Here is an 18,411-nt window from a genome sequence, read left to right on the forward strand (position 1 = left end):
ACCCCCATTGATGATCTGTCACCAGAGGTGACTCCATCGGCCTGTGCCGTCGTGAGAACATCCAGCCAAGGCTGCTCCTGCCTGCCCTGTCTCTCACTCTCTACTCGCGTCTCTCGTAGCACGGCCTCTCTCGGACATACACTTGGCGCTGTGCGTCTTGGTGCACGCTCTTGGATATCGCTCGAAGGGGGATAATCTCAATAATATCGATCAAGTGAGCATGAGTCATGCCGTGATGTCCGTCACGCTGGCCAAGGTGGTGAGGGTTTGCTCGCTGGCGGTGCTGACCTGGGCGTGTGGAGCTCCTGCCTGGTAAGTGGAACCTTCAACTGGTCGCGTCGTGATGATGACGACGACGATGATGATGGTGGTACGGATGGTTGGTTTGGGGAGCGGCAGTGTAGTTGGCTATAGCGCGCTGCGCTACGAACCCGGCGAGCCGAGTTCGAATCCCGCTTACGGCCAACACCAGCGACGATGATGTGAATCGGTCCCCTCGATCGACTCAGCCTCAAATGAGTGCCTGGCGCGGCGTGTGAACATCGCCACGGGGGAGACAAATGCGGTCGGGCGTGGTGCTGGCCACCCACCCCTCGTGTGCCGTGCCCGCCTTCATAGGTGCTACTCGCTAAGAGCACTTGCCCCAACAGTTTGTCTTTGGTGGTGATGTTGAAATGGCGGTGGCGATGATGGAGATGTTAAAAGTGGTGGTGGTGGTGGTGCCTGTGGCGGTGGTGGCGATATTTGGTGGAAGCGATGCTGGTGATAATTGTGGTGGCGATGATGATAGTGGTGGTGATGATGGTGGTCGAAGCGATGGTGCTGGTTTATCCACGATGTTTCTGTTGCGCGTCGTCGCTTTAAGATGTTCTGTGTTCATATTTTGTTTGTTGCGGTTGCACCCGACTCAGGAGCCGCATGGCTCACAGGGCTACACCTAATACATGAAACTTGAAATGATGGTGATGATGATGGTGGTGATGATGACGATGGTAGTAATGGAGATGATGATGGAGGTGGCGGTTACGATAGAAGTAAATCAATTTTGAAAAAAAGTTTTAAAAAATGTTTCTACCTTTTAATGTGTTTACGTGTGAGTGGAGTAGTGGTGCAATGGTTAGGGCACTGCGCGCGTGTGACGCTGCCGCCAGGGAAAGCCGAGTTACATTCCAGGCCACGCAAGCGCGATATTCTGAGCCGATTGCTGAGTTGTGGCCATACCCACCCCGGAGTGACCAGGGTGGAGAAGTATGGTCAAACAACCCCCCCCCCCCCCCCACGTGACCGACATGGCGTGGGGAGGCCTTCATCGAGCAGTGGATTCACAAAGATCTGTCGCAAGTGGAGGCCGCAAGGCATGGTGGCGTGTCGTCTTAGACCAGTAGTCAGAGGGTGATACATTTAGAGATAGCCCACGGATTTCTAGTAAGCCTCAGTAAATATTTTGAAATGGATAGCTCCATATCTTAGAGAGGAGAGAGTTACATCTGTAATCTTGCTTTCTGTAATGTCCCCAAGAGCGGTGTTCTGGCGATGTTTTATTAACGTATTTGGCTCTACGGTGGCGTTGTACAATGCAGCATCGTGTGCAATGCACGTGTACCTACAGGTATTATACACGTTGCGTCTGTGTGTTGTACTCTCTTACTATCACGGTGAGTGTGGCTGTATCGATGTGTGTATGATGATGATGGTGTTGGTGGTGGTGGTGACGGTGGTGTAGCGGTTAGCGCGCTGCGCTACGAACCTGGCGACCCGAGTTCCCGAGTTCCCGAGTTCGATTCCCGCTCACGGCCAACACCGGGCGTGGTGCTGGCCACCCACCCCCTCGTGTGCCGCGCCGGCCTTCATAGGTGCTCGCTAACAGGCTAACAGTACTTGCCCCAATAGTCTAGGCGGACTATACGGGGGATCTTTGTATTGTGCGTAAATGTACAGTATTATGATGAACACCTCTGTGTGGCATCGTCGTTATAGTGCGTTGCGCTGTGAGCTCGGACCCGCGGTTCGATTCCCGGCCAAGACGAACCCCCATAAACCCTCACTGACCAGCGTGGTGAAGTATGGCCACAGAGCCGTTATGTAACTGAACGGCGAGGGAGAGAGGCCTTCAAATAGCATTGGATTTACCAAGTGCTATGTTATTTTATTACGTTGTAAATTATACACACACACACGTTATACACACACATAATACACACACATTATATTGTACATGAGTCGTCCAGATATCTTGTGAACCACCATCAGTTGGCCTCTAACACTGTTTTCTTTTGCATATTCACGTCTGTTTGAAATAAACCTTGCTTGAAACAATATTACATTTTAGAGAATTAAATGGGGGGGGGGGGGGGGGGGGGGGGTCCCAAGACATCTGGACCACGCTGTGTACATGAGTGCACGTGGCTGTCAACCCACGCGGTTTACCCCGTAGTCTTGGACAGGGAAATTGAGTTTTCACGTCCATGCGGCACACAGCCGTTTCAATACGGGCACACATTTTTATATTTGTTTGTGTTTCTCCCTTGTGATGAGACTTTGTAGGATGAACGTTGAGATGTATAAGGGGCACGGGGTGAGACCAATAAGGTCTGAATTGGTCTGTAATAAGGTCGGCACTGATAAGGGGTTGACAGGCATGAGTGTGTAATGGACATTTGTAAGCGATTTGAAAGCGATCGCGAAAATGCAACGATGTAATCGTATAGCAGTGCCCAAATCTTATACAGCGCGCACATTCACGGCCGAGTTACAGCTGGCAACGTTCTGTCACAGAACGAGCATTGCTCCTCTCATATGCAGAGCGGGTGCGAACGTGCTGCCCCCCCCCCCCCACGAGGTGACGTCGAGGAGACTGTCGCGACGAAGGAAGCGATGTCAGGAGTCACTCTGCAGTATCCACTTCCGCGGGCCGTTCTCTTGCACGACGAGGACGCGCTGCTGCTGCTGCCAACGATCCGTGTCCACCCCCATGTTACCCGCGACTCCGAGTATCTGCGGCAGCTGCAGTGATAGATTAAGCTAGTGCGGGGCCTGCAGCAAATGTTATAAGGCGTCCCTAAAACATCTAATATTAAAGCACACATTTTAAACTTGCATAGTAAAGTAATTGTATTTTTTTCATTTTCTATACAGCCCGATAATACGACAAATCGCTAACCTTAAACACCCAGTCGTTCATAAAAGTTGAAGGTAGTATAGTACTATAGTAATAAGAGCAAGTGCAGAATCGCTGAACCGGAATTGATAGCTTGAAAGCGCGGGGCCCGTAGCTACTGCTACTACGGGCTCCGTAGTAGCTACTACATATATATATATGCAGTAGCTACTGCATATATATAGATGCAGTAGCTACTTGTGCTACTGGGAGAATCCGGCACTGGGCAGCTGTGAGGAGTCGTGGGAGCTATTGTCCGCCGCCCACCTCCTATTATCCGCGATTTTACCCACAGTTCACAGTTAATTGACTTTCTAATAGTCGCGGGTGTTTTCGGCATGGCTAAATTCATCCTACAATCTGCGGGTTTATCCGCAAAAAACTTTTTTTCCTGTGAAAAAGAGTTTCATAGCTCGTCGGATTCCGCCAGTATCAATATTCTAATTCTGTTTTTTTGCGCCTCCCTCCCCCTTCGGATAACGGGGTGACCTGCGGTGTTGGCTTTGCCCGTATCCACCGCGACTTAGAGCAGTCCTCCTCCGTGTGTACCGCTACACATCGTCTCAGGACATGGCCTTGGACAATCCCGTGGAGGGCACGATCCGCTAACATTTGTGTGGGAGAGGAGGGGAGGGGAGGGATGATCAAACTCATAACAAGTGCGCAACATTCGCCTTGGCCGCTTCCCGCTGCGATTGTTCGACAGCCCGCTGCTGCTGCTGCTGCTGCCCGTCCCGCCGGCTCGCTCAGGCAGCAGTAACGCAGACAGACGGTCGCCGCTCCGCTTGGAGATGTTTACACGAAGTGCCCCTGATGCTTGTTCACACACACGCGTGCGGAGCAGCGGCAGCCAATGCGTCACCCATAATAAACATTGCTTCGTGCCCCCCCCCCCCCCCCCCCCATTGTTCTTTATTGCAGGCCCATAAACAACCTACTCACTTCTGGCTCCAAGGTAAGAGATCTCGCCATCACTTCATCACTACTACTACTATGATGATGTCCCGCTGTGCGTGGTGGTGTTTTTTGTGAGGCCTCTCAATGCCACGTTGGTGAAGAGAGTGTGATGTACCGTGTACACCACGTGTCCCCACGTTGGTGAAGAGGGTGCGATGTACCGTGTACACCACGTGTCCCCACGTTGGTGAAGAGGGTGCGATGTACCGTGTACACCACGTGTCCCCACGTTGATACAAGGGCTGTTTTGGTCCATCACTCCGCGTCTTTATTGGCTTTCCAGACCAAACAATACAAAGTGGCGTTTAAGCGAGAGAACTATGCATCAGTTTTGACCTTTTGGGGACTCATCAGCAAAAATCTGTCTCGTCAGCAGAACGTACGTTTGTTGAACTTCTTTCGCGCCGTACGTAGCCAACCGTGCGGGGGAAGGACAACAAACTAAACACAAAAAGTAGAATCAAACATACGCTGCTGTCTTACCAGATGGTATTGGCAAGTGTGCTCCATCTCAACTCCGGTGGACCTGTTCAACAACAGACTATCACACTCATATTTGGGTCACAAACTCACATCGCGTCAACTAATCCCTCATCGCCGTCCACGTGTGTACGATCAATTCCACTGCTGGACGAATGCCTATCACGGTCGAGTACCAATTCAAACATCGCCCTGCAACAGGAGCTGGGAACATCGATCGTCGAATTAGGGTCGATAACGAGAGCGACCGCTTTGCGGGGAAAGTCACGTCGCGATTGTGCCAAGGGCAGGGGTCGAAAAACTAAAACAAGAACAAAAAGAAGAGACTTTTTTTTTAATTCGGTAAAAAATTTGTTCAAATATTTCAAGAGCCGCAATGCGACGTGAATCCGACTCGGTGGTCTCGAACTAATAACGTCGTGAAGCAGCAGTCCGCCATGAGTCGCACGCGGCTCCGGAGCCGCAGGCTGCCCAACCCCTGCCCATGGTAAACTGGAATTCCATGGTAAACTGGACCTCCATGGTAAACTGGACTTCTATGGTAAATGAGACTTTAATGGGAGTCAAGTTTACCATGGGAGTCCAGTTTACCGTGGAAGTTCAGTTTACCATGGAAGTTCAGTTTTACCATGGAAGTTCAGTTTACCATGGAAGTCCAGTTTACCATGGAAGTAAACGCAAAGAGCCGCACTGCAGCCCTGCCGACCCAGGCGTGCGCTACGGGGAGAAGTGGTCCACGCGGCAAGCCAGAGTCGTTTAACCCTGGAACTGTGCGGCTGACACCGTGCCTCCCTGATCGCTTGTACACCTTTAATATCGCGCAAAAACAAAAAGGTACAGTAACGTGTATAATATGCGCCGTGATCTGACAAAAGCACTCTTGAATAGACGAAACGTTCAGAACGAATGCAAATTAGCGTGAACTCATAAACGAAAACATAACGCTGAAAAAATGAGTAATTTCTATTCAACAAATAATTTGGCGATGTTGCTGCTGTTGGCAGTGGTGCATGAGCATCATCGTCATCAACAAACTACTCAACACATTCGACAGTAACAAAACCATGAATCAGGAAACATTTGAATAATTACATTTCTTATCAGGCCCCATGGACTCCAACTGTGAGCCACGTTATCTGACCTCTTCTGTGGAAAGGCTCAATGCCTCAAACGTTGCCTATTTCCATAATATATACGCGATGGGTTTTTTTTCCGGAAGAGGACAGATCACACGAATTATTGGACGTCTGTGAAAAAGATCTTCATAGCTCATCGGATTCCTCCAGTATCAAGACACATTCTGAATTGTACGCGCCAGTTCACCAGGGTTTATAACGACACCGCTCCACGCTGCATGCCTTGGCAGGCGCTAACTGAATGTTTGGGGTTATTATTTTTTAAATCTCCCATTGATCGAGAGCCAAATAGTGTGTGCCTCCCCTAAGCCAAACCCAAACCTCAAATAAAGCTCGTTGTTTAAACCCTGCAGCAAAGGCAGACAACATCAAGTTGCGGAAATATAACTCACATCCTTCGTATACAACGTCAACATTCCATCGCAACAGAATCATTACGATGTTTTATCTCTCGCTGTGCAATTCTCACAAACGACCTTCTTTCTCTACATTCACATTCCCTTGTCTGTAACGCGGCCCGGGCGGGGGATGGGGGTGGCTATGGTGGTGATGCCGCGCTGGTGAGGTGGAGGGTAGAGGGGCCGATGAGCTCAGAGACGCGGGCTGTTGGTGAGAGGAATCGGTGATTTGGGGAGCGGTAGTGTGGGGGTTAGCGTGCTGCGCTGGGAACCCAAAGCTGTCAACCCATGCGGCTTACCCCGTATTCTTGTACGGGGAAATTGAGTTTTCAGGTCCACACGGTGCACAGCCGTTTTGATACGGGCGAAGTTTGTTTGTGTTTCTCCCTTGTGACGGGACTTTGTAGGATGAACGTTGAGATGTATAAGGGGCACGGGGTGACCAATCAGGTCTGAATTGGTCTGTAATAAGGTAGGGCACTGTATTCTTTGGGTCTTTTGGTAAAGTCACGTAGATAGAAAAAATTATAACAAGATAAAGTGAATAAAAAATGTTTTTTATTCACTTCATTTTTATTATTTTAGTGTTATTATTTTTTCTATCTACGTGACTTTACCGAAAGACCCAAAGAATATGAATTCCTGCAGTCACGAAAGCTTTAAGTCAAGGTAGGCACTGATAAGGGGTTGACAGATATGCGAACCTGGCAACCTGGGTTCACAGCCAACACCAGTGACGATTATCTGAATCGGTGCCGGGCCTCCCCTAGTTCGACTCGGCCTCAAATCGAGTACCCGCGCGTGGTGCTGGCCACCCACCCCCCCATCGTGTGCCACCGTGCCGGCCTTCAGAGACGCTGCAGCTCGCTGACGGCACTTGCCCCGGCAGGCTGTTGCAGGCTGTTGCAGGCGACACGCGGCGGCGGCGGCAGGGAGGGGGGGAGATTTGATATCTTTGTCTTTCGTCTCGCCAGGTGCAGCCCTCCGTGGTGCAGAGCGTGACCGCGGGCGCGCGCCTCGGCCTGCACGAGTGCGCCGCGCAGTTCGCCTGGGAGCGCTGGGACTGCGGCCGCGCCGCCGGCGCCGGCGGTGGAGGAGGAGGGGGAGGAGGAGACGCAGGCGGCCGCCTCTCGGTGCAGCACGCGGCCACGCGGGCCGGTGCGGAACTCTCACGCACACAGAGCACACAGAGCACAGAGAGCACACAGAGTACACAGAACACACCCACCAGCCCCTCTCCTATCCACCCACCCACTCCCCTCCTGTCCACCAACCCACTCCCCTCCTGTCCACCCACCAACCCCTCTCCTATGGCCTTGGACAGGCAGTCGGGGCAAGTGCTGTCAGCGAGTGGCACCTATGAAGGCCAACACGGCACACGGTGGGGGCGGGAGGCCAGCACCACGCCCCCCGGCCGCCTTTGTCTCCCCAGTGGTGATGATCACTCAACGGCGCACTAGGTTACTCTCATTGAACATATTTCAGAAGTTGATTTCCCAAGTAAAGCCTTCATTGAGTTAGAAAGCGGTTTTTTTTCAAAGCCGGCTCAGCTGGCAGCCAACATCAAAGCATTCCACAATTACAGGTTTGAATATAAAAAACTCGTAATAAAAACAATTATATTGTACAATTACAATCGCACTTAACTCATCGGTGTCATTGAGGACAGAGATGGCCGGATGGAGATGCCAAGAGGCGGAACACGGCGGTGCCAACACTTAGTGGAGCGGGCACTCGTTTTTAATGCTGAGTCAACCTACGGGAGGCCCAGGACAGGTTGTAATATTCTTCACTCATGTTGGCCGTGAGCGGGAATCGAAGTCGGTTCGCCGGGTTCGTAGGGCAGTGCGCTGAGCCACCACACGGCCACTCCCCACCCCCACGCGTGTACACACACGCGCTCGCTTGCCGATGCAAAGACAAAGATCCCCCGTGTAGCCTTAACAGACTGTTGGGGCAAGTGCTGTTAGCGAGCACCTATGAAGGCCAGAACAGCATACGAGAGGGTGGGTGGCCAGAAACCACGCCCGGCCGCCTTTGTCTCCCCAGTGGCGATGTTTTCGCACCACACCAGGTACTCAGTTGAGGCTGAGAGGACCTCGAGGTCCCAGGACCGGTTCAGATAATCGTCGCCAGTGTTGGCTAACCGTGCCACTATCGCTCCTCATGCAAACATCCAATACAGCACAGCCGCCATTCGCCACTAAGTGACGGTGACGTCACCACCGCGCCCGTGCCAGGCCACGTGCACTTTGAGGCTACGTGAAGTGTCAAAAGCTCGCTGACAGGAGGGTCTCGGGACAGACCCAGGTGCTATGGGTTGGCTGACTGAGATGACCGGTCGATGCACCAGCCGTATCCCCTACTGTGCCAACTTGCTGAATATTATCCGCCCGGCGCTCCGCTCTTTGTTGTGAGCGTCGCTCCTCTGCCCTCCGCATGTTGCTGGAGCGTGACTGCCTCCGACTGCCCAGTAGCATGCAAACATACTACACACTCATCCACTCATCACACACATTACACACATATACACTCACAAACACACTTGCTCATTTACTCACGCACACACTCAATCACTCATTCGTACACACACCTACATCCTCATCACTAATGGCTGTTATGAATTCTCTGAGTCCCCCGCCACTCCTAGGAAATATTAATCTGACAATCTCATTGGCTGAAGGATTAAACGCGTACTTACATCGAGTAACTGAATAAAGAGACAATGTCTCCACATTGTCCATCTCCACGTAAAAATGTAAAGTTTTACACAATCCATCAGCCGCACGGCCTTCTGGGAGTGCGTATTATCAGCAGAGTCAGGCTTGCTTGAATCAGTGCTGGTGAACCTCCTATCCTACATGGTATGGACCGTGTATTTTTGCTTTTGAGGGTCCCAGTTCAACACAAAATGAGATAGTATTTCTTTTAATTTTTTTACTACAACGTGATCGTTCTGTGAAGAAACAGGTGTCCGTCATAGGAATGTGGAATTTCCAGCAACTCCCCCAGGGCCACCAGCACAGACGAGCGCTGCCCGATAGCTCAACGTATGCTGGGAGATGGCTCCTGACGGCTCAGGATTGGTGGGGAAATCAACGTCGCGTGGCCTGGGCACGCGACGTTGATGTAGCACAGAGACGTGTCGGAGGCCGAGTGGACATCCCGCGTGCGTCATCGTGTGAATGAACGCGTGTGTCTGCGTGCGTGGATTCACACATGCGAGTGTGTGAATGAGTGTGTTGTGTGTACGGTGGGGAGCGGTGGTGTAGCGGTTAGCGCGCTGCGCTACGAACCCGGCGACCAGAGTTAGATTCCTGCTCACGGCCAACATCAGTAACGATTATCTGAACCGGTCCTTGGGCCTCTCCTAGGTCGACTCAGCTACAAATGGGTACTTGGTGCGGTGTGTATATATCGCCACTGGGGAGACAAAGGCGGCCGGGCGTGGTGCTGGCCACCCACCCCTCGTGTGCCGTGCCGGCCTTCATAGGTGCTCGCTAAAAGCACTTGCCCCTACAGTCTGTTCGCGTGTTGCGTGTTGCGTGTTGTGTGAATGAACGAAGGGGCATGGTTGCGGAGTGGTTTAGCTCGCTGCGCTACGAACCCAGCGACCCGCGTATGACTTCTGCTAATGCCCGACGTCAGTGACGAATATCTGAACTGGTACTGGGCCTCCACTAGGTTGACTCAGCCTTCAATGAGTACCTGGTGTGGAGTGTAAACATCAGCATTGGGGAGACAAAGGCGGCTGGGCGTGGTGCTGGCCGCCCACCCCATCCTGCATCGTGTCGGCCTTCATAGGTGCTCGCTAACTGCACTTGCCCCAACAGCTTGTTAAGGCTACACGTGGAGGAATTTCGTTTTTTTTGTGAATGAAGATTGTGTGTGCGTGTGAATGACCACATGCGAATTAGCACGCGTGTGTGAATACACGTGTCCGTACACGTGTTGTTAATCACATTGGACACGTTTCACGTATGTCCTTGTGTTTGACACGTCTCCTCCTTGTCTCTTTACATGTTACCATAATGATCGACCTCTATTTAATGTTTTTGTAGCTTAATTGTCATCGGTCTAAATATAATCTGCTCTCAGGGGAGAGGCTTACTACTTGACTGATGTCGTGTGTGCGTTATTTTTCATTTCTCGTGTGACACGGTTGCTTTTGCCCTGATTTCTATTCGCTTTGCTGTAAATTATATTTGTTTTAGTTTAGTTTTTTATTTGGTCAACCTCGGTCACTCTCTTGCAAATGTGACTCATCCTGGTCCATCGAGGAGTGGGTGTGAATTTGTCTTCACATGCAGCGGGGAGACCCGCAGTGCAGCAGTTAGTGCCCTGCGCGACCCGAGGTCGATTCACCCTCACGACCAATGGCAGTGGTGAATAGTTGAACCCGGTCCTGGGAATCTCTCCTAGGTGGACCCAGCCTTGAACGAGTACGGTGCGTAAACATCACCGGGGAGACAAAGGCGGCCGCGCGTGACGTGGCCGGCCCTGGCTAGCGAAGAGCCCTTGCCCCAAGTCTTGTTGAAGGCTACACGGGTGACCTTTGCCCCTGTGCCTCGTGTGTGCGCGCAGCGACCCGCGAGGCCGCGTTCGTCCACGCCGTGAGCGCGGCGGGGGTGGTGCACACGCTGGCGCGCAACTGCAGCGCCGGCGACTTCGCCAGCGAGTGCGGCTGTGACGACAGCAAGAACGGCGAGCGCGGTGAGGGCGGTGAGTGTGGTGAGAGCGGTGAGTGTGGTGAGGGTGGTGAGGGCGGTGAGCGTGGTGAGGGCGGTGAGTGTGGTGAGGGCGGTGAGCGTGGTGAGGGCGGTGAGCGTGGTGAGGGTGGTGAGGGTGGTGAGGGCGGTGAGCGTGGTGAGGGCGGTGAGTGTGGTGAGGGCAGTGAGCGTGGTGAGGGCGGTGAGCGTGGTGAGGGCGGTGAGGGTGGTGAGGGCGGTGAGCGTAGTGAGGGCGGTGAGCGTGGTGAGGGCGGTGAGGGTGGTGAGGGCGGTGAGCGTGGTGAGGGCGGTGAGCGTGGTGAGGGCGGTGAGTGTGGTGAGGGCGGTGAGGGCAGTGAGAGCGGTGAGTGTGGTGAGTGTGGTGAGTGTGGTGAGGGCGGTGAGCGTGGTGAGGGCGGTGAGTGTGGTGAGTGTGGTGAGGGCGGTGAGCGAGGTGAGGGCGGTGAGTGTGGTGAGGGCGGTGAGCGTGGTGAGAGCGGTGAGTGCGGTGAGTGTGGTGAGGGCGGTGAGTGTGGTGAGGGCGGTGAGGGCGGTGAATGCGGTGAGGGCGGTGAGTGTGGTGAGTGTGTTGAGTGCGGTGAGTGTGGTGAGGGCGGTGAGTGTGGTGATGGCGGTGATGGTGGTGAGGGCGGTGAGTGTGGTGAGTGTGGTGATGGCGGTGAGTGCGGTGAGTGTGGTAAGTGTGGTGAGTGTGGTGAGTGTGGTGAGGGCGGTGAGTGTGGTGAGGGCGGTGAGGGCGGTGAGTGTGGTGAGGGCGGTGAGTGTGGTGAGTGGGTTGAGGGCGGTGAGTGTGGTAAGTGTGGTGAGGGCGGTGAGTGCGGTGAGGGCGGTGAGTGCGGTGAGGGCGGTGAGTGTGGTGAGGGTGGTGAGTGGGGTGAGTGTGGTGAGTGGGGTGAGTGTGGTGAGTGGGGTGAGTGCGGTGAGGGCGGTGAGGGCGGTGAGGGTGGTGAGTGCGGTGAGTGCGGTGAGGGCGGTGAGGGTGGTGAGGGTGGTGAGTGCGGTGAGGGCGGTGAGGGCGGTGAGTGTGGTGAGTGTGATGAGCGTGGTGAGGACGGTAAGCGTGGTGAGCGTGGTGAGTGTGGTGAGTGGGGTGAGTGTGGTAAGGGCGGTGAGTGTGGTGAGTGTGGTAAGTGTAGTGAGTGTGGTGAGGGCAGTGAGTGTGGTGAGTGTGGTGAGTGGGGTGAGTGTGGTGAGGGCGGTGAGTATGGTGAGTGTGGTGAGTGCGGTGAACCGTTGCTGACGCACGCGTGCTCCTGCTCCTGCCGCGCCCCAGCAGGCGAGGGCTGGGTGTGGGGCGGCTGCAGCGACAACGTGCTCTACGGGCAGCGCGTCGCCCAGCAGCTCGCCGACTCCGTCGAGGCGGCGGAGCTCGACCCCCGCGCGGCCGTCAACCGGCACAACTTCGAGGCCGGCCACGCGGTGAGACTCCGCCACGACCGACTGTCCGTCGGGGCGGGCGAGACTCCCGCTTGCCCGCTCGCCGCAGCCTTGCGCCTGCCTCAACACGCTCGCCGCTGTTCGCGCGAAACCGCGGTTATCCTCGCGGCGGCGGCGGCTTTTGGCTATGTCCGTCGAACATCGCGCGGCGCTTTCGGATGCGCTTCTGCGGCCGTCTGGAACGCTCTCTCCTTCCGATACTAGGAGGCCGCTAGAACTACGCACTTTTAAATCATCGTCGAGATTGACAACTCTCTTCTTTAGAACTGCTTTGTGTGTTCAGTTTGTTGTCCTTCCTCCGCATCTCTGGCTACATACGGTGCAAAAGAAATTCACTACTACACTATACACTACTACACTATACACTACACTATACACTACTACACTACACTATACACTACTACACTATACACTACTACACTATACACTACTACACTATACACTACACTATACACTACTACACTACACTGTACACTACTACACTACTATACACTACTACACTACACTATACACTACTACACTACACTATACACTACTACACTATACACTATACACTACTACACTATACACTACTACACTACACTATCAGTGGCGGCTGGTGATATTTATTTTTGGAGGGGCGCATTTTTTAAATTTTATTGAGGGGGGCAAATAAATATAAAGCAGTACCAAAAGCCATTTTGACTACTTGAATATAAATTTTGATGATCTTTATTTACATTTCAGACCAAAAGAAGTACCAAAAAGCATGTTTCCTACTTGAACATAAATGTTTCTCTTTTATATACATTTCAGACCAAAGTACCAAAAAGCATGTTTCCTACTTGAACATAAATGTTTCTCTTTTATATACATTTCAGACCAAAGTACCAAAAAGCATGTTTCCTACTTGAACATAAAAACGTTAGTTTCATGCTATTATCAATATGGCTGCGGCTACTTTCATGACGTTTGCATTTGTCAGAGAGATGTTTGAGGTCTCTTACCCCCGTCGTTGTCCACAAAACTTCAGTGCCGACACTTTGAAATAAAAGACAGGGAAAACAAAAAAGAGAATTGCTAACATCACATCCAGCCAGCCACCTCCGTTTCTCATAACAAGCGCGGGTGAAGCTTCGTGTGTAGCTTCGTCCTCTGTCACTGGCCTGCTGCTGGATTTGTAAATCGGGTTGGTCCGGTCCGAGATCCTTTATCTTTTTTATTTCTTCCAGCGAAAGCCTTGTGAAAGGGTTTTTTTGTAAATAAATTACAGAATTTGGATGAACTGCTGCCATTGTTTACACAAAAAATTTGATCAGCCTAGCAAGTGTCAAAGTGGTGTCGCCTTCGCACTCGCAGTAGTGGCCTACAGCGTAAATTTGAATGACAGGTGACGAGAACCAATCAGATTGGATAAAATAACATGTATCCAATTCTGATTGGCCAGGGACGCAACGACTTGCGCCCCGAGGAGAATCTTTAAGAAACCAATTAGAGACCAGCTTCAGGTCACATGCTGTCCGAAAATGTAAAGTCTCACATAGACATCCATTTGTCCGGCGCCCCGCATAAAACACATTGAAAAACATAGAAAATAGTTGACCGATTAAAGCCAGTTTTTATTAAATGCTGATGCTTTTCTTACTACCAGCCGGCACATCGTATGAAAAAAAGATTTTATTTATGTATTTTTATATAAATTTTGTATATGTATATTTCTGGAATATTGATGGGGGCGGCGCCCCTGCGCCCTCTATTGACGAGCCGCCACTGTACACTATACACTACTATACAACACACCACTGTGCTGAATTCGTAACAAATTGGCCACGTTCTGTTTACGTGACAAACCTGACTGGCTGGCTGTGTCGGGTGGTGGTGGGTTTTACGACACATTTATATTTACGCGATCTAACCCAAAACACTGCACTATTATGCATAATATTGGTTGCGAAAGCCTGCTACAAGTTAAATCAACGTTAACAAAGGCAGTCGAGGTCTCAACGCTCATAAATGGGCGTCGCCGATTGGCTGAGGCCATGGCTCAGCCCCGTTGACGAGCGCTCGGATTGGTCCAAATCGGCGCCCGCGTGCATCACGTGAACACGTTCGTCGAAACCACGGGGTCGTGCGGGAGGCGAAGCGTTAACCGAATAACCGCTAACCAATGTCACTGTTCACCGAGGGACGACTGGACTTTCATTTTACATGGCGTTATTCATGGTCACAACATCCCACAACACTCTGCGTCAATTATATTTCAGGCCCAAATCCCACATACGCGGTTGGCTACGTATGGCGCGATAGAAGCCCAACAAGGACACAAGCAAAGATCCCCCGTATAGCCCGTAGCAGATTGTCGGGGCAAGTGCTGTTGGCGAGCACCTATGAAGGCCGGCACGGCACACGAGGGGGTGAGCGGCCAACACTATTCCCGGCCGCCTTGGTCGACCTCCGTAGTGGTCGACCACCGCTCCCCACACGCACACAGAAACACAAAGACATGCACACCTGCTACTCACACTCGCTTCAGCCACACATCCTCACCTCTGCATCAACCCACTCACCACGATTCACGCAAACTCTGGGTGGGGGGGATGTTTGGGTCTCAATGGGAAGTCTTTCCAACAGGACGGAAAATAAAAGAAAACATTTTTAATTAGGAGCTAAGATTCAATTTGTACCCTGCTGAGTTGCAGCTGTAGTCACATTTGGAGGGTGGGGGGAGGGGGTTTGGGGGGGGGTTTGGGGGGTCTAGGCGTAAAAAGTTTTTTTTGAGAATGTTTTTGTTTTTAATTGGAAACAAACAAAACTGCACGTGGGTTTTAATGTAAATAAACGGAGGCTTGGAGCGCAAACTCCGCTGCGGCCGGGAGTTCAAGAAGTCACTCTCTCCGCAGGCCGCCGACTAAAGCCGTCGCTTGGAATTAACTCTGCGCCGGGGGGAGATCTGTGTCAAACTGGGAGGGCGTCGGTTTTTTTCAGAATCCAGTCCAAGTCTGGCATCAACACTTCAATCGCATACAACTACTCTTTAACGATTCGATTTAAATCGTTACTCTTTAACCATTTATTTTATTCTACCAGGTAAGGCCCACTGAGCTGTGTAGCTCTTTATTCAGAAGCGACCTGCCCACAAGTGACAGCTCAATAAAACGGCTTATCACGTGGAGATTTATAGCAGCTAAATACTCTAAACGCGTGTTTCTAAATGTGGAAGGGAAACCGGAGGACCCGGAGAAAAATCCACGCCACTATGGGGAGAACACGCAAACTCCAAATATACCCACCACCTCCTGTGTACCAGGCGAGGTAGTTAACATCTCCTAGCCACCGTGGCGCACTGTATTTTAACTTCATCTTAATTCTGCCTTTTGAACCTCAGGCATTCAAGTTTCAAGTTAATTTTGTTGAGACCAGGTGAGAAATTGGCAGATTGTGCGGTCTCATTTGCAAGACTGGACTGGAATGATGGACTTCACAAATGCCGTTGGTCGCTCATCTGTCTCTCTGACCTTTGCTTCTTGACGTTAACCCGTATATTGTGTTCCATCGGTGCCTTCGTGTGTCTGTGTCTATAAGCCTCAAGTATTAACAATTACTTTCTTTAATTTCATAGCTACTTTGATCTGCCTCTATGAGCCCTGGTCTCCAATAATGGATTCTGGCGTTAACGTTGCTGAAAAGATTTAAAATAAAATGTCCCATTGTAAGTTCTATAGACTTCTAGAACAAGGGCTGTTAGTGCGCACCAGGTAAGGCCGGATCAGCAAGCAACAGGGTGGTGTGGCCAGCATCTTGCCCGTCCGCCTGTGTGGTCTCAGTGCAGTTGTTGACACACCCCACCAAGTACTCATTTAAGGCCGAGTCGATCTAGGGGAGGCCCACGACCTCTTGTGATATCGCCCGTCGCAGGTGGCTAGGAATCTTAAAGCAGTGGATAAACCGATAATGGTGGTGAGACGTTAACTACCTCGCCTGGTATACAGGGGGTCGTGGGTTTGATTGATGCCAACCCTGACGCCTGCTGTATATTTGGAGTTTGCGTGTCTCTCCCTCTCTCTCTCCCCGTGGTCACGTGGATATTTCTCCGGGTCCTCCAGTGTTTTCTTCCACATTTAGGACGTGCGTTTGGAGTCTTTGGCTGCTATACACTTCCGCACCAAAAGGCTCTTCGTTGGGATACCATTTACGGCCAGGTCGCTTCTAAAAAAGAGCTACATAGCTCAGTTGGCCTTACCTGTTAAAATAAAATAAGTTTAAGTTTGTATACTTTAATAACACACACACACGCAGGAGTCACATCTGGTGTCTGCACTCCGTGAGACCCCCCACCCTGCCACCCCTGGCCAGATGGACTGGCAGAAGAGGCTAAGCGGTAGGAAGCAGTGGCACGGTTTGATGGGCAGGTAAAAGGCCACCGTCGCTCACCCTGGCCTGACCCCCACGACACCACGGGATGAGCTATGATATCCCCGCCCCATCAGGAGGCCAACAGAGGAAACATCACAGGGGGTGGGGTGGGGGGAGCGCCAAACTCCCGACAGGGTGCCCGGCTGGCACAGCTGAGGGCCAGGGTTTGAATGCCAGGATCCCACCAGAGATAAACAAACGGTCACGGGGTGGGGGTGGGAACCCATTGTTAAAAACTCACTAAAGGGTGATTGTACTTTGGTGAGCTGTACCCTTCTTGTTTTTAACAATGATTGTACTTGTTGATTTAAAAACACACTTCCCGAATACGAAAGTGATTTGGTTGTTCGTAGAAATTTCTTGAAATAGCTCAAGGACGTCAGAAAACTAATAACAGGAAATGCAATGTGATGCTTTTATGCTCCTTGACGAGAATTGTGCGTGCGTGCGTGCGCACACACAGGCCGTGCGGGCCACCATGGGCCACGTGTGCAAGTGCCACGGCGTGTCGGGCAGCTGCACCCTGCAGACGTGCTGGCAGCAGCTCTCCGAGCTGAGCCGCGTCGGCGCCCACCTCAAGGAGCGCTACCGCCGCGCCGCGCGCCTCGACCTCCTCCGTGCCGCCAACAGCGCCAGCGCCGTCGTCGCCACGCACGGAGCCGCCGCCGGAGGCCCCCGCGAGGCCGACGGCGGCAACGGAGCGCGAGCCGGCCCGGTGGCGTCGCACCGCTCGCCGCACGCCGCCGCCGTCGCCGCCGCCGCCCAGGATGCCCTGCGCCTGCTGGAGCCCGACGGCCTGGCCTTCCTGGAGGACTCGCCCGACTACTGCCGGCGCAACGAATCGCTGGGCGCGCCGGGCACGCTGGGACGCGAGTGCCGGCGCGGGAGCGGCGGCGCCGACGGCGCTGGCGCGGACGACAGCTGCGAGCGGCTGTGCACGGCGTGCGGGCTGCGCGTGCTGGAGCGGCGCGTCAGGGTCACCAGCCCCTGCAACTGCTCCTTCACGTGGTGCTGCCGCGTGTCGTGCCAGCAGTGCACCAGCGTGCACAGCAAGTTCCGGTGCGGGCGGCCCGAGGCTGCGGGCAGGGCGCCCGGAAAGAAGAGGCTACGCGCACGGCAGCAGCAGCAGCAGCAGCAGAGGGGTCGCAACAGGAAGCCCAACGCGGCCTCGCAGGCCGTAGCAAACAAGACTTCATGAGAAAGGCCAGGCAATGAACCGATACGTCAGGAAGTTACAATGATGCCACTCACAACAAGCACTGGGGCGATGTACGTTTTGTTGGTCCTTGAGCCCGTGGTGGAGATTCCACTTTATCCGTGATGGGAGGACACATTCTCTACAACACGGATGGATGACTGTTGAATGCCAAGTCCCACCAAGCGGCTCAATTCGGGCGAGTTGCTGGGAACGTGTAGACACATCATCATTCCGCCGTGGACTCCACGCTCATCGTTCTTACGAGGTTAATCAAACTGAGCGTTACTTTGTAGGAAGCCACCAGTGGTTGATATCGGTGTGTGTTTTTAAATGTTGCCTTTGCTTTTGCTTGAGTTGTATTATTTTTCAAAGTCTTGCCATTATGACACATGAACGAGTATGGTGGTCACACTGCACCGAGTACTCATTTTAAGCCAAGTCAACCTTGAAAAACCTATACCAGGTTTGGATGTGAGGAACTGATGTCAGGAGTTAAACCCTGGGCTGTTGTTAACTCGTGCGGTGT

The 18,411-nt window shown here is 52.6% G+C and overlaps 1 protein-coding gene across 1 annotated transcript; it reads left to right on the forward strand.

Moving 5' to 3' along the window:
- The first annotated feature begins 220 nt into the window (after window positions 1-220).
- Window positions 221-18,411, forward strand: WNT8B (Wnt family member 8B). The gene is made up of 6 exons (XM_061571430.1): window positions 221-312; window positions 4,079-4,112; window positions 7,103-7,286; window positions 10,713-10,841; window positions 12,132-12,277; window positions 17,151-18,411. Exons 1-6 carry the CDS (start codon window positions 221-223, stop codon window positions 17,883-17,885), a joined length of 1,320 nt encoding a protein of 439 aa, XP_061427414.1. The 3' UTR covers window positions 17,886-18,411.

The sequence above is a fragment of the Lethenteron reissneri genome, chromosome 47 (assembly GCF_015708825.2).
Source record: "Lethenteron reissneri isolate LAM-NWPU_2019-01 chromosome 47, ASM1570882v1, whole genome shotgun sequence".
Classification (NCBI taxonomy): Eukaryota; Metazoa; Chordata; class Hyperoartia; order Petromyzontiformes; family Petromyzontidae; genus Lethenteron; species Lethenteron reissneri.

Bases quoted from the DNA above. Each gene is read 5' to 3' on its own strand.
- WNT8B (XM_061571430.1), top strand. From the start codon at position 221: ATGAGTCATGCCGTGATGTCCGTCACGCTGGCCAAGGTGGTGAGGGTT. The intron at 313-4,078 runs GTAAGTGGAACC...TCTTTATTGCAG, and splicing joins GCGTGTGGAGCTCCTGCCTG to GCCCATAAACAACCTACTCA. The intron at 12,278-17,150 runs GTGAGACTCCGC...GCGCACACACAG, and splicing joins ACTTCGAGGCCGGCCACGCG to GCCGTGCGGGCCACCATGGG.